The 26823-nt window shown below is 39.9% G+C and overlaps 1 protein-coding gene across 1 annotated transcript; it reads left to right on the top strand.

Moving 5' to 3' along the window:
* Positions 1–4431: 4431 nt before the first annotated feature.
* Positions 4432–25429, top strand: fam163ba (family with sequence similarity 163 member B, genome duplicate a). The gene is made up of 3 exons (XM_031758796.2): positions 4432–5407; positions 22393–22508; positions 24074–25429. Exons 2-3 carry the CDS (start codon positions 22416–22418, stop codon positions 24509–24511), a joined length of 531 nt encoding a protein of 176 aa, XP_031614656.1. The 5' UTR covers positions 4432–5407; positions 22393–22415; the 3' UTR covers positions 24512–25429.
* Positions 25430–26823: the final 1394 nt, after the last annotated feature.

The following is a 26823-nucleotide window of genomic DNA, read 5'->3' on the forward strand; positions in this document are numbered from 1 at the left end:
TCTGACTATGTTTTTTTCCCAGAAGAGACTCATAATGAGAAAGGTTTAGATCAGAGCAGACAACGGACAGCAGATGAGAAAGGCTGGTTAATGTAATAAACTCTGTTACTCCCCGAGGCAAAAAAGATCTGTGTGTCCTTTTAGTGTCTCTGGCCTTCATTTGAGGCCCAGTAATCCTCTCTCTCTTTCTCTTTACATCTCTCTGTATCTGTAAAATAATTGTCTCTTTTTTATCTTTCACACCACCACTTTTCAGCCTCATGTTTCTGCTCCATTACACTGCTCGGTATTACTACTGATCACTCTGTTCCCCTCACTTCTTGGCTTCTCATATCTCATACATGCACACTTATCTTTCTGCTGCCACTTCTGATGTGTCAGCAAACAAAAACAAGATGAGACGCCATAAAGTCAGCTGGGATCTGGAAGGAAAGGGCGAGGGGGGTGGGGAACAGATTTAGAATAAATTAGGCTTCTTTGTCTGATTATATTTGTTTTGGGGGAAAAAAAAGAGGTTTTTAGCCTATGTGACATTATCATGTCTAGATCAATGCACATATTGGCCCCAACGCTTCTACACCATGCAATGATTTCAAGTCAGGATAAAGAGAAGCACTGACTCATAGAAAACAATAATACTGGGGATGAAAAACCAGATTATGAATATCGTATTATTGCATTTTGTTAAGCTAAGGAATGGTTTGCATTGCAAGTCATTTCATGTAAAAATGTTTATACTATGTTTTTACTAATGCTTTTAAAAATATCAATCTACCGAAACTAAATGATGAAGACATTTTGGCTCTGGATTCATCTTTTTCAGAAGCTCTGTTTTCTATCTCCCAAACAATAAAGCTCCAGTTTGCTGCTGGTTCAGGGTGGCATCTGCTTGCTGACACCTTGAAAGTAGAGGGTGTGTGCATGTGTGTTTATGTCTCTCTGTGTGTCATTAGTGTGTAGATGAGAGAAAGTGAATGAGCAAATGGTCTGTATGAGTGTATGTGTCCATGGCTGGGTCTGGGGCTTGCTGAGCCTTCGTCCCTGTGGGACATGGTCACCACTCCCTGCTGGACGCTTCTGCCCCTCCCTGAGATGCAGGTCCTTGTTGGTTCTCAAGTCGTACCAGGGTGGCTGGCCTCTAGTAAGGTTGACTTCCCATTTCCTATTGTCCTCTGGGACTCTCACCTTTGGCCATGGACACCCCGCCTGGGGCCTCCCTCCTTCTCCTGCTTGGATGGATGTGCGGGTGTCGCCGAGATGTGTTGCCTCAGGTCTTTGGTACTCTTGGGGACTGTGGATGGCATGGTTTTCCTGGTTCCATATTTGTCTGTCTCTGGTTCTTGGGGGCCGTTATTGCAGCTTTCCACCCTCATTATCAAGTACATTTGTGACAAAGACGCATGCTCAGACTCCCTCTCGCTCTCTCTCCCTCACACACACACACATTCACTACGAGAAGATTGTTGATTCATGTGTCTGTGTATTTTCAAATGTTTGTGTTCCAGGTGCTATATGTTTGTTCTTTCTTACAGGTGCAGCAGCTGGCAGTACATTGTGGATTTCTTTTTGTACTCTATCCTTTTATTATATTTCCCCCTATTTCCCTTACATATATTTTCATTTCCATTTTAGCTAACCTCTCTTTAAGGACCCCGCCACTTTAAGCCAGCTCTCCTCTCATTGGCTGCCACTTGTTGATAAAAGGTTTGATCAGCATTGAGAGCATTCTGAAGCATTGTGGCCTTGCAGGGATTAATTGTACAGAAGATGACTTTATTATAAGAAACTTTGTCCATTACTAATATGGGCATTTACCAATGTAAGACTATATAATGAAAAATCACAAAAGGCTTTAAATGTGTTTCCCTCCACCAGCTTTTCTCACGGTTAAGCACACAAAAGCCTGTGTGGAAGCACAATGAATGAAAGATTATAAAAGAATGAGTTTTGTACTTTGCTACAGTGCAAAAGTTAATTAAAGCAGAAATGCAATGGAAAACAGCCCTGCATCTCACAATAGTCTTTTTCTTTTGAGTGACATCTGTTTTTTACTGTAGCACTTTGCACTGCATTCACTTCATTCACTTTGCTACCTGCCCTTTTAATGTCTGCCTTTCTGTTGTTTTACATCTATTTTTCTTGTTTGTTATGTATTCCTGTTGTCTTATTATTTATATTTCCTACACAGTTGGTGTGGAGCACCCACAATTTCACTGTACATGTACAGTGACAATCAAGGACTATTCTATTCTATTCTATTCTATTCTATTCTATTCTATTCTTTATGAATATACAAGAATGTTTTCAGTTTTCTACATCAGTGCAACTTTTAAGATTTGACATGCAGTCTTTTAATCATGTCATTGTCTTGCATCATCGTCTTCTATTGCTGTGATTTAATGACCTGTGACTATAGGGAATTCCATTCCCTGGATGGGAAATTAAATTAGATCATATTAATATCAATACAGCAAATGAATGAATTTGTTCTACTATTGACATGGGATCTGTTTTTGAGTTATACTTGAAGTATTTAAAGTAATGTAACATTTGCTGATCAATGACCATTACAACAACAAGTGACAATGAGGGAAAGGTTGTGTAACTGGCACAGTATTGACTGTGTTAATGTTAGCTAATGTTAGTCACAATGAGCTACCAGAGTAAGCAAAACTGGAGCATCAAGCCCCAGAGTGTAGTGAAGTGAGAAAGAGTGTTTTATTGATTTTGAATTTCAATTTTCTGTTACTCAACGAGGATTGTTTTACTTCTTCTTTCTAAAGTTACATATAGTCTCACTTAGACTTCAAATGCTCACGCAGTGATCCTGTGATTCGGGGCCCCTAAGGGTGTGGGGCTCCAAGGCAGTAGCCCACTTTTGCCTGTCTGTTTGCTAATCCAGCTTTGAGGGGGGAAAAGGACTGTACTAAGATGTGGAATTAAACTCCAACAAAACTGATGTTACTTAGTGCACTTTTATTAAATTCTGCTACTGAATCAGAAGCAGAAGCTGTCACAGACTGGCCACTCTGTCACACATCACGTTGTTTGCAAGTGTGTATACACACACACACACACACACACACACACACAGGGAGAGGGAGCAATGGATAAAAGCCAAATTCACCTCGACATGACCACTCCAAGCAGCCATCTCATTCTCTGCTTGTATAAATATTTCAGCACGGCAGACTCTCAAAGTGTACTAATCTCCACTGCTTTCAGTTTAGAAGAATGAATGCAATAAAAAGTCACACTGCTATCCTTAATATGATAGCAAACTACCTCTTGTCTGATCAAAATGTAAGAAGCCAGCAGCTTTAGGGTGAATTGGATAATTGGAAGAGAGGCTGGACTACAAGGTAGGAAACGAGAGAAAGAAGTGGAGGGAATAAGAGGTGAAACCATTTAGACTCAGAGGCTGATCAACATAGAGAATATTGTGGCACATATGGATCTCATACAGTTTCTCATCCACAGAAATGTCCTAATATGTCCTCTAGTCTTGAGGATTTGTTAGGGACTGAGTAAGGAGAATTTCACAGAGGGACACATAAAGAAGGACTTGTCTCAGGACTCAGGTGGAATTCTAAGATAAGATAAGATAAGATAAGATAAGATAAGATAAGATAAGATAAGATAAGATAACCTTTATTACTTCCACACATGGGAAATTTGTTTTGTTACAGCAGAAAGTGGACAGTGCAAAGTTACATAGAAAAATTAGAAAAACACTGGAATATGATAAGAAAAAGATACTGTACACAACTGTACACAATAGAATAAAATGGAATAAAATAAAATAAAATAAAATACAAATGGTATATACAATTGAGTATAATATAACGATGCCAGAAAAGAGTGGAGTTGAATGCTTTGTTCCCAACAGAGGAACGGTTTATTTTTCCAACTTGGCTGAACCTTGGGCATAGGACACGTGTAATTTTTTAAATTATCTTTATAGATTTGGCTGCAGCATAAGCGTATAGCATGAGTGATTAACTGCGGTCACTGTAAGTGGGAATCTTAATTAATCTCCTGAATGTGGCAGCAGCTTCAGGGTCCCAGTGTACATAGTGAAGGTTACTTCTCGCCACCTCCTCACCATGCTCTTGTCAGCTGTTAGTATTTTTGGACAAGTGATGATGCAACTAATTTTATATCCAGTGCAGTTGTGTATCAGTGCATGTTTGTAAGTGGGCTTCAGAAATTCGGAAATTTTGGTGGCATCTTTTAACAAAGGAGCTTTGCATGCCTGGAAGTCCCCCCACACCTCACGCACTTCAACTTGGAAGTCGAAAATCAACAGCATGTTGTCCCTCTCTTTTAAATCCCCCCTTCTCTCTAAGCACCCACAGCCAATCTGAGCCTGTGACTAAAGCGCCATCTCCCAGACTGTACACTCCAGGCTGCATTTAGTACTCTCTGGGTGTGCAGGCACTGAGCCACCTCTGGATTTAAAGCGCAGTTTACTCGTTTCCGCGCAGTTCCGGACATCGCTCTGAAAGAATCAGCAAACGTACGGAAATCCAACAGCCGTGCACTAAATAAACAGCTACCAATATTCTTTGTGACCACTTATCTGCAGAGACTTTGTGGCTTTCTGCTGCTTAGTCGCATTTTTTTTAAGCGAGAACGTTCACATGCGGATCATACTGTGAATAGGAAGGAAGGGGGAGAAATCCGGCGGAACCTGGAGTAGCACAACAACAAATATCTGACCTCGACCTCCCTGGACGGTACTGAACTGGCTGTTGAAATAGAGATGGCGAGATTTCGCATCACCCCGTCTCCTCCTCCAACACACATGCTGCCGAGGCTGATGATGATGATGTTTGCGTAGGAGTGTTTTATTTTGCGGACAGCTTCGGTTAACCAGTAGGAACCGTTCAAGCAACTCCAGACAATCGGTGGATGGAATTGTGTGCTGCTGCCTGCCTGCTTCAAAAGCATCTTCCACAGATCACATCATACCATTGTTACCGGAGTGCTTTTCAGTGGTCTCTCTGCAAGTCCGGAACTGGAAAGAAAATGTTTTGCATGGCAACGCTGTGCGTGGAGAAGTAGTCTTCAGTACAAAGAATACGAATGTTAAAGGTGGACATTTTTTGTTTGTTTGTTTGCAAAGGGCGTATCTGCTAGTTTTTAATTAGCAACTAAAGAGGAACCAGGCCCGGTGGGTTTTATTTTGACCTGAGTCGAACTCCATCTCCACTTTGATCGCAGGCACTTCAGCGTTTAGTTCATATCTTTACCGACATTGGAGGCTTTTTTTGTCGGCGTGTTCACTGGTGTCATTATTCGCCACTGAGGTTGACAAACTACAGCCTACCGAGGTCGGGACCCGAGCCCCAAGGAGCCACCCCTACCCTCAATGTGACCCGGCGAATTCCTCTTATCTCTGAAGGTAATGCTTTACCCTTGAAGGAAGAAAGATTGTGTTGTACCATGATGTTTCCTTTGTGTTTCTTTGTCGACTGTGATTATCAAGTCATGCATGCTGTTTTTGTTTTAGACATGGAGAAACGATAGATAGATAGATAGATAGATAGATAGATAGATAGATAGATAGATAGATAGATAGATAGATAGATAGATAGATAGATAGATAGATTCTAATTTCAGCACCACGGAGAGAGGCAGATACTTTCCATATGTTAGGTTGGCAGAAGTCTACTCTTTTCCACATTTCAAAACTTGAAAGTTGTTTATATGCCATACGTTCAACATGCACTGTGTACATGTGGAGTGTTTTTCAAAATCTTTAAGTAATTTAACACAGAGAGATAGCCTATATGTACAGACACAGTATAAAGGGTAAAGGCAGAGGGCAGGTTCAGTGTTTTGTATAAAACACATGCTGGCTGGCTGGTTTGCCACAAGCTGACAAAACAGCATGGTTTGTGAGCCACAGCTACTGTCACCAACTGTTAGCTCTGGTCATATCCAAACTGTTGTATGCAGATATTTTTAGGCTTGGTGCAAATGGATCTCCAGCAGCATAAAAGCCCTGCAATGCTAAAATATCTCACTACATGGAGTTAAAATGACAAAATTCCTTAGGGAATGGCGCACATGACGCAACCCACCCTCTAGTGATTGTTTTGGAAACACTATGGTGCCTGTAGTAGCAATTAGCCAGCTAAAATGTCAACTAACCAGGGAATTTGGGCAAGCTTTAACAGTATTTTGGTCTAATAAGAGAAATCATTTTACTATTTTTAAAACTTTTTTAAATCAATTTCATTCCATATTTTTTTTTTCATGTTTTTGCTGTTAAGTGGATGGTTGGAGGGATCAGAGGAGTGTAAGGAAAAGTTATTCATTCTTAGGTTAAGCTCTATTGGATGCTTTAACTACCCACGAATGAATAATCACTGTTCTCTACTGTCTTGGTATATCTGCAGAATTAACTTGAAGTCACTGCTTATGGATTCCCCTGTGTTTGTTTGCTTGAGCTCATATTTCTAAATGTCTTACTTTCACCTGCACTTCCTGCACTTCAGCTTTGCTATAACAGGGATGGTTGGACACTTACTTGATAACTTGCAGACCTTGGCTACATGGCAGTTCACTGGTACTTCTGTGAATCTGAGACTGTTACTGTCACATGTTACAATATTACTTTAAGCTAGTCAGTTTCTTACAAGAAAAAAGAATATACATTGTCATTTTAGAGGGCCTGAAACAATCAACAATAAGGTGGGGCTTGTGTTCCCATAGCGACCTCCTCAATGACCCTCAGACCAACCTTGGCCCCCAGGGAGATGTGTTATACTCCAACATGTGTGTGCACACACGAACACACATTCAAACACACTGAAGTCCCCCTCTGAGCATAAGAGACTTGTCTGCTGCTGCTCTACGAGCCTCACAGTTTTCACAGCAGCAGCAAGAAGAGGAGGACAGAGGGAGCTGAAGGACAAGCAGGATGAGTAGGATGGAAAAGCAAATTTCAAAGACAGACAGGTGATGAAAAAAGATGAGGAAAGGTGTAGAGAGAAGACCATATAGAATACAGAGCAACAGGAATGGAGAAGCAGAGAAGAAGAAGGAGGGAAGGCTTGAATAGACAAGAGTGAATGCAGTTACAGAGGCACGTCTACTTTTTCGTGGGCTTTTTCAAGTGTACTCACATATCAGCTTAATTACTGTTAAAATGCATTATATTGGGAAAGGGAATCATTATGGCTATGTTTTGGCTGATATGGAGAGGGGAATTGGAGTGGATGGGTTGAGGCTGGGGGAAGGGAATATTGCTGTTCACTGATCATGTTAAACAGTCACCACCCGTTCCGCCCTTCCTCCATGCATCACTTGTCCCCTCCCCCTCAGCATCACATTCTGCTCTCCCCTTTCAGCTACACCCTGACATGCTCACACATCACACTCAGGCACAGATGTGTTCCAACACAGAGCCACGGTGTGGTCAACACACATTCAGCCACAAGCACGTGCATGTACGCGGGCTGTTGGTCAGCTGGACTCATCCCTGTGAGTGATTTGTAAAAAACTGAAGCTCATTCCAAAGAGAAGAAGAAATGTGAGGGAGGTGTGGAAAGAGAACATGAACAGGGTGTGGAGAAATAAAATAAAAATCCTGTGCTTCTTCTATGACAATCCCTGTCTATTATATTTGTGCATGCCTTTGGAGAGTCATAACTTACTGTTCTTCCATTCAAGGCTGCTGCAGTGGTTAGCACTTTTATTTCACAGCAAGAGGGATCTGGGTTTGAATCTGCTGGTCATCTGGAGAGGTTACATTGAAGAGGACGTGATGTCCTCTCACTTTTAGCCATATTTAAACACGCGTGATTATCTTTTTATTTGTGTTTTTTATGAAGACCGAAGAGGCACCTTTCACCTTTGACTTTTGAATCAAGTCTCAGTGTTGCTTAGATATCTGGCAAAATCGTCTTCAGCGAGGTTTAGAAGGCAGCAATCATGGTCTGAATGCACTGCTGTGCCAAACACATTTGCTTTGCCAAGAGGCAAAGCAAATGTGTTTGCCAATTTCTCCTTTACCATATGCCTCATTTATATAGGCACAGGGTAGCAAAGCCAGAAATGACAGGTGGAAGAAAAAAGAGAAAGAAACGAAAAAAAAAGGAAAGCGAAAGAGAATGAGTAAAATAAAAAGGGGGGACATGTGAGAAAAGATATGAATAAAGGACAAGCACAAATAATTTCACCAAGTTTTTACTGTGTGTAAATATAAGTATATATGTGTAAATTATTAATGTGGCATTCTTACACAAAAACCCAGTAGCATCTAGGGAGCATCACTACATTTACTTCACAAATGTGTCAATCAAAATGAGTTTTTTAGATAGTCAGACAAGTTGTAAACAAACAGTTGTTTACCTAAAACAAATTCCAGTATATTATATCTACAAACTCGTAAGCCCCAGTTAAGTAGGTTTTATAGGCAAGATCATAGTTGATACTGGCAGCAGTTGTTCAGAGATACTTCTATAACTGTCTTCAGTTTGAAAACCTAAAAGGGAACAATAACAAAGGAAAAATGGGGAATCTCCCTGATAATTTACCAGCTAAAAATCAGTGTTGATGACTCAGCTGGAAGACCCGAGCTACAAAAATAAGATCCATTCTGTAAAGAGACTAAATTTTGCAACTGTTGCGCAAGTGGCCTGTCTATGCCCTTCAGCACTGTATGTATATTACATAAGAAACCTAATGGTAAGCGGCACATCGCTCAGACTAAGTTTACAATTTGCATTGCATCTGTAATCTACAGTATTGCAAGGACGCCTCGGGGCGTTCTCATTACAGGCTTCATGGTCCAAAGCTCTTTTCCAAGCCTCTATGCTCATCACTGGAGCATGCAAGCATTGCTGTTAATGTTAAATCTGAAACTAAAAAGTTTCAAATGTCTGCACACTCCTTCGGAAATTGATGACGCGAAAAGGAAAGACAAGCAAGCTCGGCAAGGTCGTGAATTGCGTTACCATGAAAGTTATTAAACAAGACAAAAGTAGACATTAGAAGAGAGTATCTTATTCATAAATCTTGTTCTCTCTTTCGAATGTGTTGTATTGTATTACTCATTTTTTTTAATTATTCTGTGCTTCATTTTGATCTGCTTGGAGATTTACATACAGTGAGTGAACTGGGTGAAGTCGATTCAGGTACAGTCAGGTTGAAACTTTTAGCACTAAACCACCCACTCAAAAAATGAAATCGGCGATGCTAAAATGTCAGTCTGTAATAGCCCCGTCGCCATAGTAACTGGAGACCCATTCATACTTTTAGACACACTGCCTCTGGAGCGCTGACCATTAGCACTAACAATCAAGCCATCACCAGTCTTAAGCTTAGCACATTTCCTTCAACCGTCCATCTTTACGTTCCACTAGACGTGGGCATTCGTCTCAGCCTCTGACAGCGCCCTCTGCAACCTTTGTATGTCTCTTCTTTGTTCTCCGCTTATTTCTGTATTTCAACACCCTCCTTTTCCTTGTGCCTTTTCCCCGAAACTACTGCTTCTGCTAATTTCTCCATTCCTTCACACTGTTTCTCCATCAAATTCTCAAACTTCTTTTTGTTTTAAATAGTTTACTTGTACATGTCTGCTGCTGTGTCAACATGGACCAGTAGATATTTTAAGGAACCTAGATGCAGACAAAGACAAAGTATTAAGTATAATACAGGATATAACTGAGCAGTTGATGCTTTAGGGTTTGAACCTGCTGGATATTACCTAATTGAGTTGCATGTCAGAAACACAAAAGTGGTTAGCGGTCAGACATTAAACAGTTCTTATTGTTGCAGCTTTTGTCAGTTACACTCAGTACACAATGCACAGCTTTCCCTTTAACAGCTGAACATAAACTCCATGTCTCAACATTGTTCAGAGTTCTCCTTTCTGTCATGCAGCACATGACTTGAGATGGTTACTATTAGGTATGTTCTCACTACCGGACTGCTAGCTGAAGCAAGGGATGCAGGCATGGCACAAAATGTCTATTGCCTAGCTGTGAATTTACTTTGGTGCATGGATTTTTAAAGTAGGGAGCTGGAAGGTTGATCCAGCTGCTTAAGACATTTGCATTCTCACATGCACCTCTGTGGCGTAATTTCTAGAAAAGATCAATGCTGCAGTAGATGCATAAAAAGAGCTCAAGTTTTATTTTTTAATGAAAGAAGCTTGATGCTACAATCACACAGATGTGAGCAGTAAATTGTTTCTAAAGCGGCTTTCTAAAGCGGTTCAGGAGGAAGAAAAAGCAGAGGAACTTTGTGTCAATGCAAAATATTCATGTGAGTCACAGTTTAATTTTTTTGTGAGTGTGTATATTTTTGTGTGTATCTGGTGGATATGAGCACCCATAGGGCATTTTTTTCCCCCCATTTGCCACAGCTGTGTGATGAATTCACCCGTGCTTCAGATGTGTAGTAACTAGCGATCCTCCCGAGAATTTTCCGAGTTACGTAACTTCTTGTAAATGTGGTTGTTTGACAGACTCAGAATGTGCAAAGTGTTGCACAGCAGGATCTATCCATCTCCGTGTCAGCTGCAGTGTATTTGCCTGTAAATGGCACTATTGTTCAAAGTGATGCTTAAAACAGGCCACACCACTGCAAGGCAGCATATACCAGCTGAGCATAGAGTAGAGAGGGAGACAAAGGGAGCATGGTAAATGGAAGGGAAGGCTAAAGAGTCAAAGAATGGGCATAAGTAAAGAGACACAGAAGAAGCAGGTGGAGGAAGACGGAAATAGTAGAAAGCAAAACAAAGGAAAGAGGAGTAATGGGGATGGGGATGTAAACTAATGAAGGAGAAGAGCTGACCTTAGAGAAAGCTTCCTGGTAAGCACAGAAAATAACAATGTATACACAGCCCAGTTTAGCCTATTTAAAGTTGAGCTACAACCCAGTCACTGTGAATACATGCACTAATAACAAAAACATTGGAACACTAGCAAGGGATTACTGGGCCTTCTTTCAACACCGATTCTCTTCTCTTCTACTCACAAACCATATGTTGGCATCAACAGCAACAGCTGGGGTTTTGGAGAACTTAGCGCTATGATGATCAGAGTACGCTGTTATAATATGAATTGACCTTCATTACATCACCTCTTGTTTCACTACATTTACCGTGGTATCTGGCTAGATGTGTGTGAATGTGTGTGTCCCTCAGACGCTATATGGTACATTTAATGCATACATTTAGATGAAATATCAGATGAAATATCCATTATCCAGTGTGAGGACATTGCGATCGGGTTGCCTGTCCTTGACTGAAGAAGAGCCGAGGACTCAGACTGTAAAAACAACCTCCCTCCCTCCCTCCTCTCACACAAGGACCACACAGATGACTGTTTTTGAATTTAAGAGAGTAACTTTTAGAGAAAAGAGGGAAAAAATACATGGAAAGTGTTGCGTGGGCTGTTGAAAAGATTTCAAAGAGAGGAGATTTATGCTGGTAAAAGTGAAGCATTTCAGGTTGCTTCAACTTCAGTTAAAGTTAAAAGTACTGCAATGCCACAAAAACTATACACTCATATAATCCTACTTGTGTCACCCACGCTTTCAGGACACAGACCTTGGACTGATCAATGTGGGCATGTGCTTTTGTTCACCACACGCTTCTTTTTGACAAACTGACAACCTGTCACATACTGGGCGTAAACATGCAAGAAAACCTTACACAGCATGGGGTTTGCATGCACTGCACCAAACAAAACTGAAGGCCAAACTTACAATTACCTCTGAGCTGTGAAGGGACTTCAAGCAGAAAGTTTGAACCATTTCCAACAGATTGGAAATGGTTGTTTGACATCACGGCTTATGTGTTAGAGCATACGTATCAGTAGACGACTTCTCTGAGACGCACGGATGCATTTCTCACCAGCCAACCAGAACTAACTAACTGGCTCCCAGGTCAAGAGCTAAAATTCAGTGAATCATGCTGTTTGCTCAGGAAGACACAGCAAAGTAGGATAAAATTCTCAGTGCCGAGTGTCAAGGAGCAAAGGTAATTTAATAGCTTCCTAGCTAATTAAGGGAAATGAAAATGGAATTATATGTATTTAAAGTCATAATAACCTGAACAGACTATGTAGCCTTGAGGAAGGTTTGTGTGTGTGTGTGTGTGTGTGTGTGTGTGTGTGTGTGTGTGTGTGTGTGTGTGTGTGTGTGTGTGCGCGCGCTTGCATGTTTGTGTGTGTTTACTATGTTTACATATCTTTGTGGGGACCCAAAATTGTAATGTTACTATACTTGTGGGGACCAACAACCCTTATGGGGACAAAATGCCTGTCACATGAGTTTGAAGGCATTTTTGAGACTCAAAATGTGGTTTTAGTGTCAGAGTTACAATTAGGTTATGGTTATGTTTAGGCTAAGGGTTAGGGTTAGACATTCATTTTTGATGGTTAGGGTTAGGGTAAGTGGCTAGGGAAAACATTATGTCAATTAGATGTCCTCACTAAGACATGAAAACGAGTGTGTGTGTGTGTGTGTCTGTGTGCATGTTAATTATGCTAGAATGAATTATGACTATTGAATGTTTTGTATGAAAGTATTAACCTATTATAGGGGCAGACTGGGGCGGATCATCACCTGTTAATGTTTTATACAGCTGTTTTATACTCAGAGCTCTGTTAGGACCTCCTGTCCTAACAGAGCTCTGAGTATTGCAATGACAACAGAGACAGTTTGCTGTAATTTCCCAGTGGTTAGATTTTGACTGACACTGAACTTACAAGCCAGGGGTCTTATTTACAATAAATCTCTTAGATTTTTACATAAACTAACTTTTAAGATTGTTCCTGTCAGTCAGGAATCATAATAGATAATGTGCATAAAAAATCTATTTTGATTAGTCATGGACCAAGACAGAATGGTCAAAAAGAAAATAAAACTCAATCTATAAAACTAGCACCCTGTTTTTAATTCAAAGCAGGTTGCACCTTGCAATAAACTTCTCATACTGCATCTTTAATTGTCAATTCCTCTCACATTGTTAATAAAGCATGTGCAAAATTCACTGCAGACTTTAAAGCATTTCAGCTTGTAATATCACTGCATGATGAGCTGGAGAATTTAATTTAAGATCAAAGCAAGGTTTTATGCATAACTACTAACTATGCATAACTACAAAGAGTCAAAATTGATTGTAAGCCATTTTTATGAATTAGGAGTAAACCAGAAGCAGTGTAACCAACAAGTGACCCAAATTGAATAGACATCTATATGTGCACCCTGCCTCGATTAAGGGGCTTTGCTTGGCGCTAAGACTTTAACCCTTCTCTCCACACATAGGTAGTCCATACATTCTCTTGACAGGAACTTAAAAATTTCTAACTTGTGGGACTAACAACTGCTTTTCAATTCATCAGCTATGATTTCAACCGACTGTAAGATCTGTGAGTCGACTTCAGCTCTCTGTGGCATCAAGATTACAGCCTGTCATTCACAGACAAGTGGTATTATTTTCACAGCGGAGGGTAGAACAGGGTAGGGCTGTGGGGAGGAGTAGGAAGTGCAGTGGCAGGCTGACAAAGTGTGATTGTATGCAATTATTTTAAAATGATTTGAAAATGAAAGCTAATTTCCTTTAATATGAGAGGACAGAACAATAAACTGACAGATAGATAGATGTCGTACTTTTTTGTCCCATTTTTATCCACATAGAAAAGGGAAACTATAGCTTTTACACTGTTCAAGACCCTTGAACACCCTTCTGAGAAGTGTGTGGAATAAGTGTGTCTGCTTCTATCTTTCAGTATTGCGTGCAATTTGACTTCTGTGCTTCTTTCATACTGAAGTGATAAGACACTTTACCTGAGCAACTCACAAGAGAACACCTATGAAATCGCTAGAACTAATGGCTTCTTCCTGTGGATTGTAAATGTAAAAGGACATCATCAGTGAGTTTTGTATCTAACAGGTAAATAGCCTTTTTAATAGCTTCAGCAGAACAAAAAGTGATATTATTTATTCCATTTAAGTGTCTTCAAATGAGAAGTTTGTTGTTTTCGGCATAGGGATATGCAAAAATTTTGTCATCATTTTTTTTAATTATTATTCGTCATTATCTATAGTGGATTTTTCCAAAAACTGAGACAAATCCTAACATTGCCTTGTTGATAATGCTAAAGTGGATGGTGCTGCTTTGAAAACACTTGGAGTAATATACACTCACAATACATTGCTTAGTAGGGCTGGGTGAACATTTGCCTGCACAACTGACTTAATTCTTCATGATAAAGATTCAACAAGGTGTTGAAAATATTCCTCTGAGAATTTGGTCCATATTTACATGATAGCATTACACAGTCGTTGCACATTTGTCAGCTGTCAAATTCCAAAGGGGCCCTATTGGATTGAGATCTTGTGACTGTGGAGGCCATTTGAGTACACTGAACTCATTGTCATGTTCAAGAAACCACCTCAAGATGTGATTTATTGCTTTGTGGTATGATAAAAGTGGTTTAGCATGGTTCTATGTGTTGTGCATTCAGAGATGCTCTTCTGCATAGCTTTGTTATTTGAGTTATTGTTGCCTTTCTATTAGCTCAAAGCAGTCTGGCCATTCTCCTCTGACCTCTGGCATCAACAAGGCATTTTCTCCCAGAGAACTGCTTCTGAAACATTCAGACCAGCCTGCCTGGTACCAACAACCGTACCATGTTGAAAGTCATTTAAAATCACTTTTTCCCCCCTTCTGATGTTCAGTTTGAAGTTTTGGAGTCTTGACCATGACTACATGCCTGAATGCACTGAGTTGCTGCCATATGACTGACTGTTTAGATATCTGCCTTAGCAAGCAGTTGAACAGATGTGCATAATAACCTAGCCAATGAGTGTACATTACTATCATACTAATATTATAATATCATGACATTGTACCATGACATTGCCAAATATATACTCCTAAAATAAATTGGGACTGCTGTTAAAAAACAAATAGTCAACATCTAAAAATGCTATTAGCAAGGAAGGGTAGTCATGCTCCATTTCTTTAGTCCATGCACAACACATTTAAAGTTATAGGAGTGCCTTCTACCTCAGTTTGCAATTTGAACTGGAAGAACAACTAAGCAAGGTCATTTAGATAGATGAGACACATTTAGCAAGCTGTATAATTAAATGGAGAGACCCCCAGGTCACTGTTAAGTCCTTAAAATGTCCTCATGGTGCTATATTCACACAAGCCGAGAGCCATTTTTATGATATATCATTCATAGAGGGGCACTAATTACAGACATGTTGCCTAGGTAATGCTAGGACACACAGGATGGATGAAAACGATTGCTGTCTACCAAAGAAAAAACCTCAGTTATCCTGAGCTTTGGGTGTGTGTTGTCATTATTCTTGAAGGTGGGTCCAGGGACACAAATGCTGGCAAAAGATATTTTGTGTACCAGGTGATATTTTATGCGGGTATAGACTGAGTCAGGGACACAGAGTTGAGTAATGCCAGTCAGGGTCAGTGCCACCCGAGAGGATAATGTAGAGCAGGTTCATTTAACAAGGCTAAAGGAAAAAAGTAGAAGCTTTTTTAAAAAAACAGAAAAAAAAAGTGCACTTCAAACTCATAGTAGGAAAAGTGGATGTGAATTTATGTCACTGCCTGCATGTGCTTTAACATGTTAAACAAACTACAAACTTAAGTTGTAGTTTTTCATGTAGTTTTTAGTGAATTCTTTAAATTTAATTTAATATTTCAAATTTGATTGCCACATTGAATTTTATGATTATTGCTCAAACAAACTGGCTTTGATTGCAACCATCTACACAGTCATACTCTTGCAGAACTTGAGTTAACCTTGGAAGTGTAAGAATGAGGCTCATCGATCGCCATAGATAAAAGATTAATGCAACACTCATAGCCAAGACTCGAGAGAATCACTGCATTCCTATAACACTGATGGACTGATACTGAGCATTACTAATCCAGATTGACATTGCCCACAATGCAACTTTGCAAGAGTTCAGTCAGAGTATATATTTTACTAATACAAGCAGTCTTCAGTTTCAGCTGACACCACCTCAGGTGATATTATGTTAACTTGTTGCAGTTGTTTTTTTGTTTTTTTTGGGGGGTAGTAATGCATGTATTTAAAACTGATAGAGAAAGCAGTGGGGGAAACAGCCAATCTGGCTGTGTCAGATATTCAAAAATGAACCAGGCAGCATCTGCAACACTTTCTCATTAATTTACATCCAGGACATCAGAATTTTTGAGAAGAGGGTATGGACTGGTGACCCCACCTTTACCCCTTTGTCAAATGGGAAAGGCCCTTACCCCAATGTGACTCTAAAGTTTAAACATGATAAAGAAAATGTATAAAAAGTAATCATTTATTTTGAGTATGCAAACTATTTTTGGAGATGATGTATCGGAATTTCAGGAGCAGGACTACGCCTCCAAACACGCTCCTTCCGGTTCTCATCTATATAGGTTCATCCAGTTATGCAAGCTGTCATTCTCGTTTATGTGCCCCACCCTCCCTCCCCTTTTCAATTCTTTAACTTCTTCACTTCTATTTAGTACATGGGGATCTGCCAGGCCCGTCCCCTTCGAGGCCTTCCCCAAACCGCAGCTCAATTCATGTCAAAGCATTCGCCTTTACCTACTAAAACGCTGTCATACCTAAAATGAGGACGTGGGCCCCGCTAGTGAAACATGATTTATATGCAAAATCTACATACAGTTCAAAGAGATTTCACATCTATCTATCAATAAGAGCTGCTCTATGGTGATAACACACTGTATAGTAGGAAGAAATAAGGTATGCTGAGGGCAATGATACTAGTCATTCTGACATCCCTCAAATCTGATCCAGTGGAAGCACGGAGTTCTCACATCTCTCTCACACATCTTCACCGGGAGGAGTCGTGATCTGAGGGACAGACACGAGTGATGCAAGCGAGGGGACATGTTAGCGTAAAAACACAAAAAGATTAAGATGAAAGATGAAAAGACAAAAACTCAGGGAGTACAGATGTCATGGAAAAACAAATGCCAAAAAACACAGGTTCCTCATTTTTCCTTCCATCCTTACCCTGCCACATGAGCGGAGCAGTCGAGGACAAGACTCATTTTACCAAAATGAGAAATTCGTGATTCAAAGCTTTCAGTTTAAAGTAACACAATGTGCTGTCCACTTTTACATTTCTCTCTATTTCACTTTTTGATACCATGACATCATTACAAGCATTACTTTTGATTAAGTTCACAGTGTGGTCGGCAGAAATTTTGACTGTGGAATCATCTGAAATAACTAATTAAAGTTATGAATGCAAAAGGAACACATTTTCTCTGTGTGTGTCATGCCTGTTAGATCACAGGTTTCAAAAAAAACTTTTGCAAATGATGCACCTATGCATCCCCACTCTCCTGTAAAGCTTCTCTCTCTTTGAGATGCACTTTAGGAATTGAGGTTCTGACCTCTTTTTCCAGGTCACAGGCAGGAGGACAGAAGAGAGGCACAAAAATGGAGAAGTAAGGCCACAAGATGTGCTTTTTACAAAATTAATACAGAAACCAAAGCCTCAAAACGAAATGACGAACAAAATGACATAATGTCTTCCAATAAAAGTATACATCCTGCAGGTTGAAATTATGTCATTTATACTAGTTGAATGCTCCCTGATTGCACAGCTTATTAAAGAGCAAGGACTCATTACGGGCCAAAAAACTGTAATCAGACAGAGTTGATGAGGCATTGTTGTTTTCTGCGTGTCCCTATATTCATATTTTGGAACTTTGTTACCAGTTGAGATTGTGAGATTGAAAACTGGAGCTACTGGAGCAGAAACTTGAGCACTTCTTTCGCTAAATAATGCATACTGCTCAGGAGGCTTTGGATCTTGTCATTTCTGTAAAGAACCATGTGTAGGTACACTCTGTCGTTGTAAATGTGTGTAAAATCACCCTTTGACAGCTACCATTATAACAGAGCTCTTCCCATTGTTCTCAGGGCATGTTATTGTCTCTTGTGTGTTACTCGAATCCACCACCTACTGCGTACTTCTTCCCCACTGAACTGAAAGCCTGTCAGCAGCCATTATTCCAAGCAAGACCTTTTGCTGTGATCCCTGCCATGTTTCATCGAAGCGTGGCATTTTATTCCAAAGCCCTCTGTCTGAGCATGTTAGCTACTACTAAAATTATTGCATGTGAGTATTTGTGTGTGTTTGTGTGCGAGTGTGCACACGGCTATTCTTCTTTTGCCCCTAACTCTTGTCATTCCTGTGGACGAATACCAGCAAAAGCAGCTGAGTGGACAAGATTGCCTCTCTCCAGTATTTCACTATTTCACAATGGGGTCTGGATTGCGTATGTGCACGCGTCTGTGCGCGCACGAGCGTGAGTGTGTGTGGTTAAATAATTAACACTGTTTGTCGCCTTGCTGCAACACATCGCTCACACACTGATCTGATTAATGTAGCCCCAGGAGATACACAGCACCAGCCTAGCCTGCAGAATGAGAAATGCTACATGTACATGTGTGTTTTTTTGTGCACACCATAATAACTTTCATGAAGGAATATCAGTGAGAAAAGTCAGAAATCAGCTCAGTCTACACGTCATCATTTGAGACAAGACAGAAAAGGATTTGTATGACACCGAGTCAGAATTATGTGCACGCAGTCCTGATCATGCATGTGCTCTTTTCTTTTGGCCTGCTGCCTGACAAACCACTTTAATTAAGCAAGCTGCAACTGGCAGAACAGTAATGTCTTTTACAAAGCAACTTTTTTGTATATTGCACCTACACATGTAAGGAACATTTGATTTTACATATGGGCTATTAAGGGCAACATGATGGACATTTTTCCTTCCTTACTGGTGTGTAGCTGTCTGCTATACAGTAAAGTCTAATGTTTGCTGTCCAGCTGATTTTGCTCTTACGTTGTTCATGCTTATATATGATGTGTGCTGATGTGTGAGGTGTTGCTGAGAATCTCACACAATGTTGAGATGCTGAGGATTGACGATGGGGTTCCCGGACCTGGCAGGTCCCCTGGTACCTCTGACAGATGGTGATTAGACATATGACCGGAAGGCGGCTGTTTGGAGTGTGGTTCTATGGTTTGATTTTTTTTAATTATTCATAAAATATAAACAAATCCTACAAATAAAAAAATAGGGCATATACAGACACTCTAGCATATAGAATAGTTAGTAATATATAAAAGTGGTTGTGACTGTACTTTTGTGATCAGGGCTCCTTGACTTTGGAGCATGCTCTCTGAGCAGATCCCACTTGCAGAGTCAGTGGTTTCTTCTTTTTTGACTTACTTGTGTTGTCTCCTTTTAATCTTTATTACAACTTTTATTCATTTTTTCATTCACTGGTATTTATTTATTTATACTTTTGGCATTTTTTTTTACTGTTCTTTTCATTTTAAATTTATCTTACTATAACTGGAGTTTTATCTCAGTCTTGTTTGAGCTTGATGTTTGGCTTTAAGATTCATTTACATTTAGAGGATCCATTTTTATTTGTCTGTAGACAAGTGTTATTTTCTAAAAACTAACGTTCTAGTATTTTAATTTGAAATTTAAATGCAATTTTGATTATTTCCTTTTGAAACCTATTTTTGAGATAATGTAGGCCGTGTACTGCTCTATGTCACCATCTGCTGGTGAAACAAAAAAGACACTAGTCAAGGTTTTAGATTGAAAAATTAAGGTCTAAAAGCCCAACACTGATGATCTGGTCTCATGCTGCGTTTGCACTGAAGGGATTCAGACTGCTAAGTATAAGCAGCACTAATTATTAGGTGCTTGAGAATCCGTGTTAGTTACTTAAATGAGGCCACACAGGTCTACACACATACTGTTACGTGATGTTGTCTTCAGTCGTGCTTAAATCTAATTCCACCTTATAAAGCTGTGCCCTATGCTCTCAAAAGGATGCAGGTAAATGCTGCTAAATAATACTCATTTATACTGCCCCAGCACCCTAAAGATATCACTTTTTAATTCATGTGCCCATCTGTTTATTATCATCATCGTCATTATTATATGTTTATTATTTAAGAAGTCTTTAACTTTAATAATAACTGATTGTTAAAGACCAGCATATCATATTTTAGGCAGAAACTATTGTAAACCCTTTCGTCAGAGCAACATTGGCTGTCATCTTCATATTGTCCATGAACATCCAGGATATTGCCCTAAGATTCTGGAGAAAGATGATAAATATTTAACTTTGTTGACTTGCTATTCATTCAGCTTATCTATTGCTTGAAGCTGGAAGGTGGCAGACAATTGGTCTTTAAAACAGCTGCTTGCAATCATCCAAAAGAGCCCCTGCAGTAAGAGTGGCCCGGAAAAAAGTAAGGTTGCAGGTTATAAAATCAAATAAAACAGGCTATATTTTTACAGTATTTTACAATAATAACAAAATGTTAGTGTAGCTTTAAGCTTATCCTTAGAAAAGTAAATAAAGAAAACTCAAACATTTCAAGGTCTGATAGTCTGCACGCAAATCATTAAACTACTAATGCTCAGTTCTTATTGCTCATGTAACAAATGCTTAGCCTAGCCACAGTCATTGTTCTGTCACTTTTCTTATGCACTCTACTAAATAAAGGTGCAAAACAAATGGATACACAAATGTTGCTTAGCGCTACCTGAACATCCTGTTCTCTTATTCTCCTGGCAACCATATTGCCATCGAATCACCACGTTTCCCTATCAATTAAACTAGAAGCCTTTAAGGCCAAAATGCTCTGTTCTTTCTTGTCCTCCATATTGATTTGGTTGGTGCACTGTGCGGCCTGCAGATTGAATTAGAGTCCAGCTGAATTGAAGCTTGAGTGAGGAGAAGCTGTGCTGTGTTTGTCAATAGGGATGGTAGCTACCATAGAGACATCTATTCTGACTTTATAAAGCATCTCTGGAGAGACACATCATGCTGAGAGATTATTTTATACAGTCTACAGTTTAAACAGTTTCACTTAAATCTAATGACCGTGTGAGAAGGTCACTGTGTCAGGTGTCATACTAAATACCAAATGCCCAGTGACACACAGCTGACAGTAAATTTAACGTGAGTAAGCTAATGGATGCTCAGCATTGCTCACATCATGTTATTAAAGCAGCAGTCAGGGTAAACTGGATACTGCAAGATTTGGTGGCGGTCGTGTTTATTTTTAGTATTTCTTTTTTAGTGTTTGCCCATGTCACAGTTAAGTTAGATCTTGACAACATGGACCTATACTGCAGTGTGCTTGTTGCTGTTAATGGCTTGCACCAATGAGTCATAGCTTAGCAACAAGCCTGCTGGCCTATTTTTGGTTTCAAGCAATTATCCACAATGCAGTGTGTTGGTGCGGTTCTATGACACTTCCAGATTGCGGCTATAATGAAGGGAAAAGGTCTCTGCCCACATCTGATAAGTGCCTTCAAGGTTTTTCAAAAATATTACATATCACTGAGATTGAATAATAACATATGAATTATACACCACTGTGCAATTACTTTCACTATTTTAGCTTCTTAAATGGAACCACGGAACTAATGGACCTGTCTTCTTCTGATATTCTGTAGAATTCAAGCTGCATAATTTCCACCTTGATGTGAAATGTAAACCAAGACATTTCAACCAACAAGTATCGGTCAAAAATACTTCAATCTGACTTGTGGCTTGGAAGCTGTGAATCACATAGAAGAAAACTTAGAAACAAGACAGGCAGTTGAGCACTGTGATATGTTATAACTTAATGAATCCACTTTCAAATTTCCTGGGTTCGGATTTGCATTTCTCTTTGCTGTGACCTTTGACTTAATATCAGAATTCACAGGTCACGGCTGTTTACAACAGTCCTGCTGATTGATCTTTTGACGATCTCCTTTGCACACCACCTCACATTATATTGTTTTTGGACGGGTTCCTATCAGTTCTTTGTTGAACCACAGAAGCATGAAGAATATCTCGGTGAGCTTGACTGCAAATTTTACTTGCCACATCATTTCTCCAAACTGACTGCACCCTGTTGTTGTTGCATCTCTCCTCATCTATCTGTGCAACCGTTTACCTCTTTCCTCTCGACATTTCTGCAATTCATCCTTTTTTTCCGCCCTGCCGCTGAACAGATTCCCCTCACTCACACACTTCTTTTTTTTCTATGTGTTTCAGTCTGAGATGCTGTCTATATTATAAGCAGCACTTGTGGGATGATTCTATTACATGTCTCCTAGCTGCTGGATAATTCAATAAGCACCACTGAGATGACACACAGTTATAATCTACTTAATGAAGCTACTGAACTGATGAATTGTGTGCCTTTTTGCTCCTTCATTTCACCCCCTACCCTCATCTATGCTCCAACTCTTTCCACCCACCACCACTCCCTGTCTCTTCCTTTCTTCCCCTCCTTCCCCCCTCTTCCTCTTTGCAGGGTGTTGATGGAGAGCAATTCGAATGACAGCCGGGACTGTGGTCATCACTGGTGGAATTCTAGCTTCGGTTATATTACTCCTTATCATTGCAGTACTGTGCTACTGTAGGCTGCAGGTGAGACATCATCTGTTTTGTTCGTTGTATTTACTTTTTGCAGAACTGCAGGTAAGAGATTGTACTTTGAGTTGAGTAATCATGCCGCTTTAATCTGTAAAACTATGCTAATGCATTGTCAATTGTATCTGATTCTGGTGGAAACGGAAAACCAATTGAGAGCAAGGTTTTCCAAAAAATTTTAAATTACACAACTGATCATTCAAAATATAAAATGGACAGAGGACAAAGACCCCCGGCTCTGTCAGCCCAGGATTAGAAACTCATTACAATTATTGTGAGTTCATCACAATTTGAACAATTTCATTTCATTTTTTGTTACCAAACAAATCGTATGAAAAACAGGAAAGGAATCTTAGCAATCACCTAAAGTAGTTTTCAGCGGTCTGTAGGCGAGCTAAAAATCTACCTGACATTATGGGCTGCTGACACACATCAATACTGGCACTCATTTCCACACCTGTGCAACTGAGCAAGATGTGGACAGCAGGCAGAATGGCAAAGATTTCAGTAGTGAACCTCAGCCTTGGAGTACACTATGTGTTGGGACACGTCTTTCTTTTCTCCCTTCAGAAAATAGAGACTGTCATTTTTGGCACAGTAATAACCATGCGTCATTTTAGCAAGGTAATAAACAAGGCCAAGTGTTTGCCATATGTACTGACTTGGACATCTTTAAGCACTGGTTGATGAGCTGCTGCTGAGGTAGTTGTCTTTCCCGTCTCTGCTGAGGAGCTGTTAAAGTGAAGGTTGAGCTCTTGGATGCCTCCCTAACAACCAACTCAAGGAGGATACCTGGTGTTTCCACACTTCTTTCATATCACAGTTATTAAGGCCTAAGCTTTATAAATGGTTTTACACATTTGCTCCTTGTCTCACAGAGAATTCCTCAGTTTTCTCGATTTTCATGCTAACATTCAGCATTACCTGTGGGAGTTTGCCACAGGTAGACTTCCCTCAGGTTCTAATTTATCTGAACCGGTTTTGTCGTGCAGTAGCAAAATAATTTTAATTAAAAATGTTTTCATTTCTCTCTTTAAAAGAAAATTGCCCCCAAAATCATTGTTATTAAGTGTAAATTAGTTAAATTCATATTACGTGTACAAAAAGTGAAGGGGTCCATGAATAGTAACTTAGTATGCATGCTGTGGGAGTGAAAAGATGAATAAGAAGCAAGGTTTAAAGCTTCTCGGATAAAAGCACTACATAAATGCAGTCCATTTACCGTGATCCTCTGGGAACCAGGTAACATAGCTAGAGGGAAACTGTAAGATCCTTTCCTGACAACATTTCCCTGGATCAAAAGTAATCCCCAAATTACAGCAGATATTAGATGGCAAGATGCCAGGAATTAATTTGAGAGCTAGGTCATACCACAACCATAATACCTCAGCTGAAAACTGGAGTCTGTTTACAACACAAGAGAACCTCTCAAGAGATAATTGAGTGATCATTGAGACAGCTCTTTCTCATGCACATTTGACATCATTTGGTACATTTTCTTCTTTCTTCTCTCGTCACCACTTTTTTCATCTTTGTCCATCTCGTCCCTCTGTTTCTATCAGTATTATTGCTGCAAGAAGGAAGAGTCTGAGTCGGAGGAGGAGGAGCCAGACTTTGCCGTTACATCTCGCCTCCCGCCGGTTCACTCCAATCACAACATTGTGGCGGCCACAGCCGCCGCCTCCTCCATCCCAAATGGCCCTGCCCTTTTTTCCACCCCTCCAATGGCCAGGAAACTGACACGATCGCAGACCTTCTGCCCATCCTGTACACACTATGAGATGCCTTTCTACCTCCAGCCACCTCAGCCGCAGCTCCACCACCAACCAGATGGGTTGAGGAACGGAGGGGACCGGATCAGCTATCGCAGTGTCCAGCAGCAGGATCTGGACCTGCCAGTGCCTGTAAACATTTCAAACTATCGTAAACCAAACCTTGCCCGTTCAGTTACCATGAGGGACATGTTCACACGCAGCTGTAGCATCAGCACTGATGTTTAGCTGGGTAAGGTTTAACTCAGTTTAAGCTGATGCTTACATTCATCTGAATGGCCTGGGCTGGACTGGGCTTGAGTGAGACTGTGTTTTTGTCATCTTGACCTGTGTTGTCTGATCTAGTCTGCTCTCATTCTACCAGTCACCTTTTGCAGAATGGAGGACTCAGCTGGCTCTCAGGACAGTTTTTTCAAAGGTACTATGCTCAGGTCCTCACACTTGGGCCAATACAAAGTGTTTAAAAATGTTAAATTACCAACAACATAAACTTGTTTTGAATCATTTTTTTAAAAAGATTAATTAATTTCTTTTATGATCTGATAAAGTCTGTGTTGCCCTACTCCCTCTGGGCTCCTCTACCGTGGCCTGTAGGATAGGCAGATTCATGACGTGTGAAAATGATGTAATCAGTAGGGATTTCTCTCTTCCAGAGCTGCTACAAACAGAATATGATTAGGAAAAGTCCAGTGTTTCCCTCTCTTATGATGGGATTATCTGTCTGGTCCTCCATCCACAGATTATAGAGGTTATGAGATATCACTCACAGTCAGTGGAGGAGGGAGCGGGTTGTTGTGTTTAGCTGCCACCCCGCAGACATTTTCAACAGACGTAACTTATGCCATAACATTTTAAGACGTAAAGGGCTCACAGAAGATTTCCCTCATCCTTCCATAGAGTCGCATAGTTTGACAAAAGGCTGGTTTCCTGAAGCATCTGTTGAAAACACAGTGTATATACAGTATTTTACACTTCAGAAGAGAAAAATCTCTGCATTCTTGCAGGCAGTGTGGACTAGGTGCCAAAAAGGTTTTTGATCTTCATTTGTGTGCATATATGTGAGCATACTGAGCATGTGTGTGTGTGTGTGTGTGTGTGTGTGTGTGTGTGTGTGTGTGTGTGTGTGTGTGTGTGTGTGTATGTGTGTGCATCTCAATTAATTGTTAATAATTTTTATTCCATTCAGTTATACACAACAGGTCATCCATGAGTATAATGAACCCAGAGGTGGGCTGCAATAAAATTTTATTGTAAGGGGTGAAGCGATTATATTATTTCTTTATCCTAAATTCATCTTAATGCAAAGAATGACCCAAACAGATTAAATAACAAAGATAATGAATTTGCAACTATTTTGTACCTGTTTATTTTACTAATTAATGCTATAATATTGACTCAGTCAGAAATGCAAAACATTTTTGCAGCAACACCGTAAGCTTCCAATGTGAACCCGATTATAGTTCTTCACTGAAGTTAGTGAACGTTCACTACATTCCTTGTGTTCTGTCTGATTTATTGATGTATGGATTTCTGGGCTAAAGATTCACCTTTAAAGGCACATCTATAAATATTTAAGAGGCCATAACATACACTGCAGTCTCTCCCCTTTCTCCATTCATTGGACTGAGGAATATATGCTCTTGCTCCGAGGTACTCAGTGTTCCTTCTTGGGATTGTTTTTATTTTCTGCGCTTGGCTGACCGGCCTGGCTGGAGGGCTAATTTTCTGACTGGAGGAGCAGTTGGTGACTTTTATGGACAGAGAACACACTAATAATAAGTTAAATTATTTACTGCTTGAATTCAAAAGAGGAAATGCCCATGGTTGTGGGAGGGACTTGAAGTTGATTGGATTGTTCTTTCTGGACCCACCTACCACTCTCTCGCAAATGGATGGTAAATGCTGTTGTACTTCTCCCTTTTTCTGTCTCTCGTTTTTTTTAATTATTCATTTATTTTTTCCAAACTGTGAAACAGTGAGTAATTTGGGTTTTTGGGGGTTTTTTTCCTTTGTAAAATGTGCTTTCCTGCAAATACACTAAGCCACAGTACACACGTTTGTAAATCTAACTTTGCGAGGACATTCATTTACGTTCCCCGGTCCCTCATCCTAACCGTCACAACTAGCTGCCAAATCCTTACCTGTGTAATCTGAACCTCATTCGACTCATAACCCTAAAGCCAAGTTAAAACAACAAGTTAAAGGTGAAAAAGCCAAGAGGGGCACAAATGTCGTCCATCCCAGTACTCTCTCAATTTTAAACTTGTCCTCACAAAGATAGCCATATAAGTACACTCACACATGCAGACATGCAGACACACACAATAGTTCTCAATGTTCTTATTTTTGAATCTAAAACTATGTGACAGTTGCACAGGAAATTTAGTGCCATAAGGAAGTATAGAAGAAATTTATTATTATCATTATTATTATTATTATTATTATTACAAGTGTACAAGTGTATATTAAAATGCAGTGTTGCTTTTACCTTGAAGTATTTGAATTACTTGCTTTATTTTATGATTCAGCTGGTTTTTCAG

The sequence above is a fragment of the Oreochromis aureus genome, linkage group 7 (genome assembly GCF_013358895.1).
Source record: "Oreochromis aureus strain Israel breed Guangdong linkage group 7, ZZ_aureus, whole genome shotgun sequence".
Taxonomy (NCBI): Eukaryota; Metazoa; Chordata; class Actinopteri; order Cichliformes; family Cichlidae; genus Oreochromis; species Oreochromis aureus.

Bases quoted from the DNA above. Each gene is read 5' to 3' on its own strand.
- fam163ba (XM_031758796.2), top strand. From the start codon at position 22,416: ATGACAGCCGGGACTGTGGTCATCACTGGTGGAATTCTAGCTTCGGTT. The intron at 22,509-24,073 runs GTGAGACATCAT...TGTTTCTATCAG, and splicing joins TGTGCTACTGTAGGCTGCAG to TATTATTGCTGCAAGAAGGA.